The sequence below is a fragment of the Gossypium hirsutum genome, chromosome D04 (assembly GCF_007990345.1).
Source record: "Gossypium hirsutum isolate 1008001.06 chromosome D04, Gossypium_hirsutum_v2.1, whole genome shotgun sequence".
Classification (NCBI taxonomy): domain Eukaryota; kingdom Viridiplantae; phylum Streptophyta; class Magnoliopsida; order Malvales; family Malvaceae; genus Gossypium; species Gossypium hirsutum.
The window spans coordinates 4010280-4023451 of record NC_053440.1 but is presented as its reverse complement, the minus strand read 5'-3'; the positions used below and the strand labels follow the sequence as shown (position 1 = coordinate 4023451).

Genomic DNA, 13172 nt, shown 5'->3' with positions numbered 1-13172 from the left:
AATTTATAATCGATACTAAACTAAGATGGAAATTGTACTGAAAAGTAAATTAAATGCCCTATTAACTAGTCGGGCTAGTCGGATATAGTTGCCATGCCATAGGATATGGAAAAGTACGGGGTATTTGCCGGCTTACTGATCAGGCACTTATGTGCCGAACTATTGTTACTGTTACCGATTCGGCACTTTGTGTGTCGAATACTGTTACCATTACTGTTATAGATTCAACACTTTGTGTGCTGAATACTGTCACTGCTATTGTTACTGCTACCGTTACTGATTACTGTATACTGGTGTGTTTGGTTGGAATCTGTGTATCCGTCGAGTCCTAGTCAAGTTAATAGGGATAAATGAAATAAATTTACTGATAAAACTAATCTCGAATGATATAGTATATGTGAAAATGTGAAATTTGAAATAAAGAAATAAGAATGATATATATATATAATTAATTAATTGATAATATTAAAAGATTGAATTGTTTATTAGTAGGTGATAATTGTAATGGAAAGTATGTGTGTGATTTAATGTAATTAATTATAAATTGAATTATAGTGATACCACTGAGTATATGCATACTCAGCGTACGGTTATTTCCGTGCGCAGGTTGTAGAAGTCAAGTACTGAACCAGCATCCAAAGCCAGACCTGACTTCAGCAAACTTTTGGTGATGTATATTTTCTTTTGGTAATGTGGCATGTACATAGGATATGTATAAAGGTTATTATGTTTTAATATAAATGGTTAAAAATGTTAGTATTATAAGTTTATGAATTATAATGAAAGAAGTTTATCTATTTTTATTTAATTTAGTATATTGTTAAATTTAAATTGATATTATGTTGATTAGGTTGATTAGAAGATATTTGGAATAGAAATTGAGAATGTGAAATGAATTGGTTGAATTGATTGAATTGGTTGTGATTGGAAATGATATAGTTTTTAATTGCAGGAGGTTTTATGTAAAAATAAGCAGAAATGCTGCCGAAATTTTAAAAAAAAAATAAAAATAACAATTCGGAATACTCGAACGAGTTTCATTTCACTTCTAATTCATGTTTGAAACTTCGAAAGTTTATTACAGAGACTTAGTTATACAATTATATTACGGTTGATATTTTATTATGAATTATCCGTAAATTGCTTGATATGTCTGGTAATGCCTTGTAACCCTATTCCGGCGGCAGTTTGGGGTTAGGGGGTGCTACATTCCTAGCTTCCAACCAAACAACCTTTCTTGTTATTCTTGTACCACGAACTGCTTCAAGTGTGGGCTCGAACGAATTCGAATGAAACACAAAACCAAAAATATTTCATTTACTTTTAGTGGGAAATCAAAATTCTCTCTTTAATAGAAATCGGTAGAAAAACCGAGATGGTAAGTTATTCTAGTAAAAGTCACCATCACAGGCAACAAATGAGCGACCATCGTCACTGGAAATCAAACCAGGATGGCCAATATTTATTGTAGTGGGTTTTTGGAGTGTCGAGCAACGCTCGAGAGCGGATAAGATGGACGGGTGGGAACTTAAAACATGTGTTGCATCATATATAATTGTTATTCATTGATTTATTGTATATATGTTTCATGAGGAATGCTTTAATTTCTACTGACTTTTATATGCATTATAGTTGTCAATTATATGTAATGATTTAGAATTTAGTCTCACATTGAGTCGTTGTAAGCTCATTTCCCTTTCCATTTTCTTTCCCTCTCAAGTAGCATAGGGAACTAAAACTCAGAAAGGAATCGGAGAAACTTCAGATTAGCAGCTTGTTTTTTGTTATTATTATTTTGAAGTTTTATTAAAGTTTTCTTTTAATCGTTTTCGATATTGTAGTTATTAATTATTTCTCACTTTTATATCTAGGGTGAAGTTGTTTAGCTTATTCATTCTAAGGTATGGCACTTAAATAATACTTTAATATTTGCATGCTTTGCTTTTCCGTTTAGAACTCCATCATTTTAAATGTTTTCCGCTTGTTTATAAAATTCTTAAAAAGTTTTGTTAAGTCCTTTCTTAAAAACCTTTCTGTGTTTTTTAAAATATTTACATTAATAATACTGTAATTGAATTGTTAAGTAAAGCTGGTTTAAATTAAATGAATGTTTTCCTAAAAACAAAAGAACATTTTTTTCAAACAAATCATCGCAAGGAAAAGAGAGGCTTTACAGGATCACCTTGGTGATCGAATGTAGCGCCTTCGACTTAGCCGAAACTCCTAAGCCGGGTCGAGGGTATTACAATATTTTTTACTAGAGTATTGTGCATCCTTCTCATTGTAAGTCTTTTTATATATATATATTATGATAATCCATTTTAATATTTATATAATAATTATGCTTTTATTAACCAAATGAGGCATATTCATTTATTACAAAGGTTGGATTCTTGATGAAAGAAATAAACCCATCAACTAACTTGCACCATTGAAACCATTCCTTCCCATGAATTTTCTACAGTTTCTTTTCGCAGTTCCATCAACAACTACGAAGAAGAATATAATAAGTGGATTTTAGTTCACAGAATGGCAAGCTAGATAGTGCAGTGATGGATATATGTGGTTAACACAGGATCTGATATTATTGGGCAGCATATATGATATAATCAACAAAAAATGGAACTTATTCTATATGCTTATCCTTCTTAATTATAAGGATTTCCCATGATGCTCTCTTACCAGCCATCGAGTTCTTGAAATTCTCATGCAATGTGTCACTGTTCAAGAGCAATGCTATGAATCCTACTTAGAATTAGTCTTAAGATATAAATGCTCATATCATCTTAAACTTGTCTCTTATAAGAATAAAACTATAAGATTTAATGATCCCAAGTACACAATATTTTACAAATCCATATAGGCTCCCCCCCCCAACACCCCCCACTATGAAAAAAACTATAGCACCTTTCAAAACCAGTGATACAAAAGAGTCATGCTGTTGTTTTACAGTCGACTATCTCAGACGTTGTAAAGCAATTAGGATGCTTAAAATTAGCACAAGGTTTGGCTTTCATGCTAAAGTTCAACCCAAATTTTGCTTCTACTTTGGAACTCCTAAACTAATTATTTATTTATTCATTTTTCTAAGCAATGATGGATGCCTTTTAATATTTGGCCTTTAATGTTTCAACTTTCATAAGTCACTTCACAGTCATTATATTGAATTTGCCCCTATCACTGGATGGCCCACTTTGGCATATAATATTGATGGTGAGAATAAATAAATACATGAGAATATTTGATGCAGGTTTCCACATAGATAATAATATGACATATTATTATTAACAAAATTTTTAAATTTAATATTCTAATTTGAAGAGTTATTAATGTTTATTTATAATAGTTACAATTAATATTTAATTATGTTTACATAAAATTATTAATATTTATTTATAATTTATTTATTTTTTTGTTTAATTTAATAATAGTGTAATATTATTTTTTACATATTAAATATTATTCGAATAAATAATTAATTACCCAAGATCACAAACTCTCGTGGCAATAGTGGGTGGAATAATTGCTGGACCTCATTCCTTATTCTGCTAAGAAAAAATGCTGATCATAGCACAATAAACCCATTTGTAGACGGCAACATTACACTTTAATGCACTCAGTCACATGCCAAAGGAAATTAAAACATCAAGTCACATACAACTTAAAGAATCCACGGTATAGAATCATTCATATACACCACCAATTGACTCTACAATATTTATTGTTATTTTCTACTAAAATAATATATATGTTCTGTGTCTTTACATGCATGAAATCCATATAAATAAACACCCCATACGATACTTTGTCAATACATATTTCATTCTGTCAATTGCACTAGGCGACCCTTGTTTTTAGTACAACTTAGAAGCCAAATAAAAATGATAGGGTGGGAAGACGTTTACAAGGTGGTTGTAGCTATGGTGCCTCTTTATGTTGCACTGATGTTAGGGTACGGTTCAGTGAAGTGGTGGGGGATATTCACCCCGGAGCAGTGCGATGCTATAAACCGCCTCGTCTGCTACTTCACCCTCCCGCTTTTCGCGGTCGAATTCACTAGTCATATCGACCCTTTCGAAATGAATTATCGGTTTATCGGAGCTGACACCATATCCAAGCTTGTTATCGTGGGGGTTCTAGCCATATGGGCCAAGTGTAGTAGCAAAGGAAGCTATTGCTGGTCCATCACGAGCTTCTCTTTGTCGACTTTAACTAATGCTTTGGTTGTAGGGGTGCCTTTGATGAGAGCCATGTATGGGGAAACAGGGGTGGATCTTGTTGTCCAGTCATCTGTTATTCAAGCCATCATCTGGCTGACGTTTTTGCTGTTCGTGTTGGAGTTTCGGAGGTCGGGAGTCTCCATTGCATCAGCAGCAGCTACAAAAGATGGCGGAGAACAGGAGAAAGATGTGGAAGGGAACACAAATGGTGATGGTGGGGTAAGCAGCAGGCCTTCTTTCTGGTATCTCTTGAAAGTTGTGGGGATGAAACTGGCTAGCAACCCTAACTCCTATGCTTGTGTTATCGGCCTTGCTTGGGCTTTTGTTGCAAACAGGTTACTTGATTCATTTATTTCCTTTTCCTTAATCTTTGGGATATTGTTGTTTTCATTTTGATTCATTGCTAAAGTATGCTAATTTTGTAGGTGGCATTTTGAGATGCCAAGCATTATGGAGGGATCAATATTGATTATGTCCAAGGCTGGAACTGGCACTGCCATGTTTAGCATGGGTGAGATTATATAAATTAAAAAAAAAAGAAAAAAAGAAGAGAATAATATAAATTTTATATAAGTAAAAATTGTGGACAGAATTTTATATCCCAACTACACCTGACCATGTAAAATATTATTTTATGCCCCCACATATACAAATCCTCCAAATTTAATCCTTAAAAGGAATCTCTTAAAAGATATCCATCCTTTTTACAAAGGACTCATTCCTCTTTAAAAAAAAAAACCCATCATTTTCATCAAATTTGTTTTTAAATTTCTCTTAAATATATATATAAAAAAAACCCTTCAAAAATGGAGAAATAATGTAATCAATCCTAGGACAGATGTAAATACAGGCGCATTGCTATGGTTAATAATGTAATGAGTTTGGTTGTATGGAACGCAGGAACATTCATGGCTCTGCAAGAGAAAATAATAGCATGCGGCACAAGTTTGACAATATTTGGGATGGTCTTGAGGTTCATAGCGGGACCAGCGGCAATGGCTATCGGCGCCATTGCTGTGGGTTTGCATGGTGATGTCTTACGTGTCGCCATCATTCAGGTTGCTTTTGCCTTTTATTTTCGATGTGCTAATCATTCATGCGCCACTAATTTAATTAATTTATAGACTTAATGGAGATTTCGTAGTTCTCGCACTTGATGACACATGATTTCAGTATTGCCACATTACTCACCCAAATGACATGTGTCAGCTTGGGTTTTTTCTTTTTGCTCATATATAACCAATGTTAAAAATGCAGGCAGCATTGCCACAATCGATTACCTCCTTCATCTTCGCCAAGGAATATGGAATGCACGCTGAAGTTCTTAGTACCGCGTAAGATCTCATTTCTTCCTACTTTCCAACTATCTTATGGTATATTTTACACAATCCCTTTTTCTCTGTTTTGCAGAGTGATCTTTGGCACCATTGTTTCCCTACCTGTGTTAGTTGCTTATTATGCAATTCTAGAGTTTATTAATTAATCTCCCCCCAGTCCCTCCATCAACGATTCAAGGACTTCAGCTCTTCCATTTTCCCCTCTTTTTCCTTTTGATGATCAACTGTAACTCTAAATTATATTTAGTTTATAGAAATTAAATTAAGATGAAAATCAAATATTCAAAACATATCCTTCATGAACAAAAAAGGAAAAAAGAAAAAAAATTTGAGGATGTGTAACTAATCGAGCATAATTACATCATTTCCCATTCTTATCTCTATTTTCTGCTTTTTTTTTTGTTAAATAATAATAAAATGATATATTATTATTGGTGTAAAATAAAAAATATCTAAGGGTTTAAAATTAAATATAAAATATTTTATTTTAAGAAATAAATGTTAAATGTAATTATTAAGCATAAATATTATTTATACGAACTAAACAAATAGCTCAAATTTCGAAGTGATATTATTACAATTCAATGAGTAAATACCATTTCTTTTCTAATTTTGGAGTTTTTTTTTATATTTTTGAATTTTCTAAAATGAATTATTTAAAATTTTTTCTATTTCCATTTTTGAATATTAAAAAGTTTTTATTTTTCATAACTTTTGGAAATATAAAAAAGAATATTTTTTTTGTTTTATTGAAAATATGAAAAAAATGAATTTTTGAATTTCTTAAATAAAATTTTATGGAATTTTAAATAATAAGGATCAAATTGATAAAACTATAGATATTGAGGGATGAAAATTTTATTTTTCTTTTTTTATAATTGCCACGTTAAGAACACAAAGGGAAAATTACGAAGTGGTCAAGATTTTTAAATTAAAAAAAGTACATGGATTCAATGTCTTGAAATTAAAAGGATTAAATTTTAAATTTTAAAAGAATGTAGGAACCTATGCCATATATAAACCTATTAAAATTCATATATTTTTCCTAGTTGTGAAAAAAATCTAACACTAAAAGTATTTCATTGACAAAGGTTAATCGTCTAAACAATTTGTTTTATATATTATCAATTTAAGTTGGTTTCGTTTTTTCATATATATATATAGTTTTAGATTCCTTATTTAAAGCCCTCAATTTTATTTTTGCATGGCACCAATGGCTTGGTGAAGAAGTCAGCCAATTGGTTCTCTATTTTCACATACTCTAGCTCAATTTTTCTTTCTTCAACAAGTTCTCCGATGAAGTGGTAACATACCGAGTGCTGAACAGGATTCTTTGATATGTTAATTGCACTCGTGTTGTCATATAAAATAGAGGTCGAAGTTGCCACACCATAGTCAGCAAGCATTTGCTTCATCCAGATAAGTTGTGCATAGTAGATTTCAGCTGTTATATACTCTGCCTCAACTCTCAACTATGGAAAGTGAGATGGAAGTTTGCTTCCTGCTATACCGGGAAACTAAGTTAATACCAAGATAGAAGCAACTATCAAAGGAGCTCTTTCGATCATCCACGTTTCCAGCCCAATCTGTATCATTGTAGCCTACCAAGGACACAACACTATCTTTAGATAACCAAATGACATAGTCTAAAGCGTCACTCACATACTTGATCACCTTTTTGACATCTTTGACAAGGGATTCCTTTGGATTGGATTAGAACCAAGCACACACATTCATAACAAAGCTAATGTCAGGCCTGCTTGTTGTCAAATACAATAAGCTTCTAATCATACTTCGAAATGTGCTTGGTTCTGTGGGCACTCCTTCAGCATCCAAACTGAATTTCACACTAGTTGACATAGGTACCCTGGTAGCCTTTGTAGATTCTAAACCAAACCTTTTGACAAGATTCTTGGCATACTTTTCTTGAGACAAGAACATACCATCTTCGAGCTGTTTAATCTAAAAACCAAGGAAATATGATAGTTCCCCAACAAGACTCATCTCAAACTCATTCTGCATCATTTTTACAAAATCATCCTTTCCATTGACTGAAGTTGATTCAAAGATTATGTCATTGGTATAAATTAATGTAATGATAATGTGCCCTCGATGGTTCTTGATGAACAATGTTTTATCCACTGATTCTTTTTTATAACGTTGTCGTAGAAGAAAATGTGTTAACCTCTTGTACTAGGCCCTAGTGCCATAGGGCTAGACCTTTCGTCTCGCAATCCGTACGGCCTTAGGCAATCCGTTCGTCCAAACTCACCCAAGTCAGCCTTAACTCAAATGAGGATTCTTTTAGAACTCCTCCAAGGCACCAAATTGAAGAGCGGAAGCAATTTATGCCAAAAGAAGCTAACCAAAGAACAACAGAAAGCCACAAAAAAGATTGCACACAAGGTGTTTGAGTAAATGCTCTCAAAATTCTATTACTCTAAGAATTCAGAATACAATGGAATGAGTACAAATGAGGGGGAGGCTCTCTATTTATAGTTGAGCTCCCCCAAAACCGACGGTCAAGATACATTTACATCGACGTATGAGATTTAACCATATCCCTTAATTTTAAGGATTTACAAGATAAGTCATATCAAATCTAATCTAATCTTTACAAGATAAGATTCCCTCTATCTTCTAAGATTAGTTACTATATTTAGCCTAAGTTGCCATCTCTTCATTACCGGGCCAACCAGGCTTCAATCTGACAGGCTTGTCCAATAGCTCTTTGAATCAGGCCAGTTCTTGTGGGCCAAATGATCCCCATCTGAGCAATAGACCTCCATTGGATGCATTTGGTACGATGGTCACGGGCTTTGAACTTTGGCCCGTGACATTTTCCCCCACCCATTCTCGCAACGCCCTCGTTGCGACTTCCGAATGGCACTGACATGATTCATCTTTGAACTTTCTCGTTGCCTTGGATTCTCCTTGACTTGCCTTGTGATCAGGTTGTCCCTTCCTTCAGAACCTTTGCCTTGGCTTCTGTCCCGTCTTCCCTTGAACCGTTGCACTCGTTGGTAAATCTTGTTGGCAAGAAGTCTCTGCTCTAACTTGCCTCAACTTTGACTTGTTCTCTCTTGAATCATCTTGATTCTCACATCTTGGCTTCGTATTGCCCACAGTCCATTGGCCTCCCTGCTCATGAACTTTGAAAGGGCCCCTACGACCTTGCCAAGCCAACAACTCAGAATTGAAAACACTATTAAAGTGTTCGTAATGTACCTTACTCGCAACATTTACTCATCCCGACTATTTTCGCATCGCTCCCTTTTCCTTGAAGCCCGATGCATAACCCACCTTTCCCAAATGTGTCGGCTCCACAATCGAATCTGCAGGCTTCATATCGAACTCTTGCGCCACTAACACTTCCGAAGGAGCTTTCGTATCTTTCCGTTCTATCGAGTCAATGTTCCTCATCCTCGACTAGTTGGATTGATGATAACACCTTTGCCCCCACCTTCATATCTCGATACACCAGTACAACAATTCTTGTTAACGAACCGGTGATAACATGAATTTGATCGGCCCATGGATACAGAACTGCTTGAATCCTGTCAAGGAAGTTTAAGCCAAGTACAAAATCGTAATCATCTAATTGGATTACCTCAAAGTCTTCATCGCCCTTCCACTTGCCGATTTGTAGCTCCACATTCTGAACTACCCCCATAGTTGGGGCCTCCTCGGAATTTACTGTCTTGATCTTCTTATTCAATTTCCTAATCGGCAGACCAAGCTTCCCTGCAGCTTTTTCCAATATGAACAAGTCTGATGCTCCCGTATCAATAAGAGCACCCCGCTTCTGACCCGCAATGTTGATGTCTACAAACATCAACCCTTCTTTACCATTCCTCTTATTAGGAATGAGCACCATCGAATTGACCCTCGATGGTTTTTCCTCAATAGGCTTTGCCTCTTTCGGCTCATCATTTCTCTGGATAGCCGAACCTGAAGATACCTTTGGGCAGTCCTTCTTCATGTGCGGTCCCTTACAAAAGTAGCATCGTAACCTTCCCCTCTTTTCTTTCGGGCTATTAGGTCTCCACTTCCCATTTCGTGGTTTCCTATCATCACCATCACTGCTACTACTGTTGCCATCATAGCTTTGTCCCTCTTCATCCTCCTCATAGTACCCACCATTGCCCCTCTTGTTGGGCTTGGAAGATTCAAACCTGTCCCTTCTCGGAGCAAGTTCCACTATGGACTCCGCTACCATCATGGCCTTGGTAAGTTCCTTAACTCCTCGACGTTGCAATTCTTGTTTCGCCCATGGTTTCAGCCCATCTATAAAAGAGAAAAATGCTTTCTTCTCGCTCAAATCAAAGATCTGGAGCATGAGTTCACTGAACTCCCTCACATACTCCCTAACCGTGCCTCATTACTTTAGCCGTCGCAACTTTGCTCGAGCTTCATCCTCGGCATACTCGGGGTAAAACTGTGCTTTAAATTTATTCTGGAACTCCTTCCAAGTCCCAATCTCGGTCTCACCACGTCTCACATCAGTGGACCTATGTCGTCACCATAACAAAGCAACATCAGTAAAGTACATAGCAATAATATTTACCTTTGTGACATCATCCTCGATGTTCATCGCACGAAAGTATTGCTTCATGGCCCAAAGAAAGTTATCCACTTCACTTGCAGACCTTGCCCCTTAAATGCCTTCGGCTTTGGCACATCCATCGCTTGTAGCTTCGGCTTTGAAGCCAACATTCCATTCTCTATGGCAGCCTTGAAAATCTTGAGCTCCCTCTTAAGCTCATTGATCTCCTCCTTCAAAGCTGTCACCATAGCCACGAGGGCATCGTCCTTCTCAGCCAGCTTACTCTCTGAGGAACCGATAGTATCCCACACAAATTCCCTGAGCTGCTCTTGCAATGTTCGCAACCCATCATTGTGTCTATCATCAACATCGTCGATCCTCTCCTTGACGTCCCCTATGGACTCCTCAAGAGTGACGACTCAATCCTCCAAAGCCGACAATAAGTCCCTTGATTGACTCACTTTTCTGGCCCTTCCTCGGGTCTCCATTGGCTCATTCTGACCAACAACTTCTTTCGACATCCCAACAGTGCCTTCGAACCAAAAGCTCCGATACCAACTGTCACGGGGCTAGACCTTTCGTCTCGCAATCCGTGCGGCCTTAGGCAATCTGTTCGTCCAAACTCGCCCAAGTCAGCCTTAACTCAAATGAGGATTCTTTTAGAACTCCTCCAAGGCACCAAATTGAAGAGCGGAAGCAATTTATGCCAAAAGAAGCTAACCAAAGAACAACAGAAAGCCACAAAAAAGATTGCACACAAGGTGTTTGAGTAAATGCTCTCAGAATTCTATTACTCTAAGAATTCAAAATACAATAGAATGAGTACAAATGAGGGGAAAGCTCTCTATTTATAGTTGAGCTCCCCCAAAACTGACGGTCAAGATACATTTACATCGACGGATGAGATTTAACCATATCCCTTAATTTTAGGGATTTACAAGATAAGTCATATCAAATCTAATCTAATCTTTACAAGATAAGATTCCCTCTATCTTCTAAGATTAGTTACTATATTTAGCCTAAGTTGCCATCTCTTCATTACCGGGCCAACCAGGCCTCAATCTGATAGGCTTGTCCAATAGCTCTTTGAATCGGGCCAGTTCTTGTTGGCCAAATGATCCCCATCTGAGCAATAGACCTCCATTGGATGCATTTGGTGTGATGGTCACGGGCTTTGAACTTTGGCCCGTGACACTAGGAGCCTATTTTAGGCTACGGAGAGCCCTTTTCAATCTATAGATATGGTTTGGGAGTGTTGAGTCTTCAAAACCCTTTGGTTAAGCTACATAGACTTCTTCTTTTAAGTAGCCATTAAAAAAAATACTCTTTTATCTCCATTTGATACAATTTAATGTTCAAAGATATATTTAAATATGATTAAGAATATTAAATGCACTCCAATTATTTTCTAGCTCGTATGGTCAATTTTCATAGCACATTGAATTGCCATCATGCTAAGTAATATTATTTAACATCTTATCAAAATGCCGAAATGTTATCATGTTGGTGAAACAAGAATTTAACATTAAAAATATAGTTAGAAAATGTTTATTGAACAATTGAATTATGTATACAGTGGTAACTTAAATTTTTTAAAAAAATATTTCATCAATCTTGAATTAGTATTTGACTTGTGACACCGATTCAATCAACGTCATTATTAATAAGAAATTTGTACACCTGTGAGTGAAAGTAATAAAAAATAGAAAAAAATTTATTTGGTTAATTTTTTAAAGTAAATTTCTTTGTTAATAAAAAAAAGGGATATAATTTATATTAATTGTGATGGTAAATTTGAGGTTATATTGGTTTTAATGATATGAGTTCAAATTTCAATATTTGTAAATTAATTTCTTTACTTTAAAAAATCTAATTTATGTTTGTTTCTGTACGGAAATTATTTTTCTTATTTTTCGGTGTTTAATTGTGTAAAATATAATAGATCAATGTAAAATTTTACGGAAAATATTTTTTTCATTTTTTTTATTTGATTGTGTAAAATATACTAAATCAATGGAAAATGCTTTGCTTTTTTATGTAAAATGTTTTAAGTGTTTTTTTTTCCAGACTTTGCTCACTCTATACTTCAATGTAAAAAATATTTTTAATTGTTGAAAATATATTAATACAGACAATATTTTAGATCGATGATAGAGATATCGAATCAATTCAAGAGTTTACATGCATGATAAGTACAAATATCTTGATAAATTCAACGATTAAATTATTAATCGTATAAAAATTAATCATTTAAGGTTAACACTGATGTAAGTGACTCCCTCCTTTTGTTTCAATATAGTTTAATTATACAAATAGTGCTGTAGGAACCTATTTAGTAAATTAAAATTTGGGTATAAAAAATTAACCTTAGTTGATAAAAAAATTATAAAAATCTCATTAAAATAACTTGGTTGGAAGAAATTTGGAGGAAGCTTAATTTATTACATTTATTTAATATTAATATAAAATTTTTTTTTATTTTTTTAGAATTAATATCAACTTGAGATTATTTGTAAATCTTGAGGGTTACTTTTTAAAAATTATAACTAAATTGATATAATATGTAAAAGTTGAGGGCTACATTTGTTATTATACCGATTTTTTAAACTGCCATATTAACTTGTTATTTTAACAGGAGTAACTAAAATGAATGAATTATGTAAAATGAATGCTTAAATTGTAAACATCTTATTTTGGGTGCCTAAAATGAAAAATTTTAACAGTTGAGTAACTATTTATGTAGTTTATCCTATTTTTAAACGTATCTTCATGTTCTATATAGTGATTTGAACACGTATACGCGCGTGTGATAAAATCTCTAGGTATTCTATTAAAATAAATGGGAAAATGACAAGTAGGAAAACCGTGTTTTAGGTCACTCTAAATGAAAAACCCCAAACCTATTAATTATGTCGTTTTCACTCTCAAGCCAAACGTGGTAGTCACAAAAAATAAAAAATAAAAGGCTTTATTTACTATTTAACCCCTGAACTACATCTATTTTTCCACATTGATACTTAAACTTTTTTTTGTCCTATTTTAATATCTGAACTATAGTTTTGTTATACT

At 34.4% G+C, this 13172-nt stretch overlaps 1 protein-coding gene across 1 annotated transcript; it reads left to right on the top strand.

Annotated features, from left to right (window-relative positions):
- The first annotated feature begins 3767 nt into the window (after positions 1 to 3767).
- Positions 3768 to 5921, top strand: LOC121202796 (auxin efflux carrier component 5). Its single transcript, XM_041091720.1, has 5 exons — positions 3768 to 4555; positions 4646 to 4731; positions 5121 to 5278; positions 5478 to 5554; positions 5631 to 5921. The coding sequence occupies exons 1-5, from the start codon at positions 3882 to 3884 to the stop codon at positions 5701 to 5703; spliced, it is 1068 nt and encodes a 355-aa protein (XP_040947654.1). The 5' UTR covers positions 3768 to 3881; the 3' UTR covers positions 5704 to 5921.
- The last annotated feature ends 7251 nt before the right edge of the window (positions 5922 to 13172 follow it).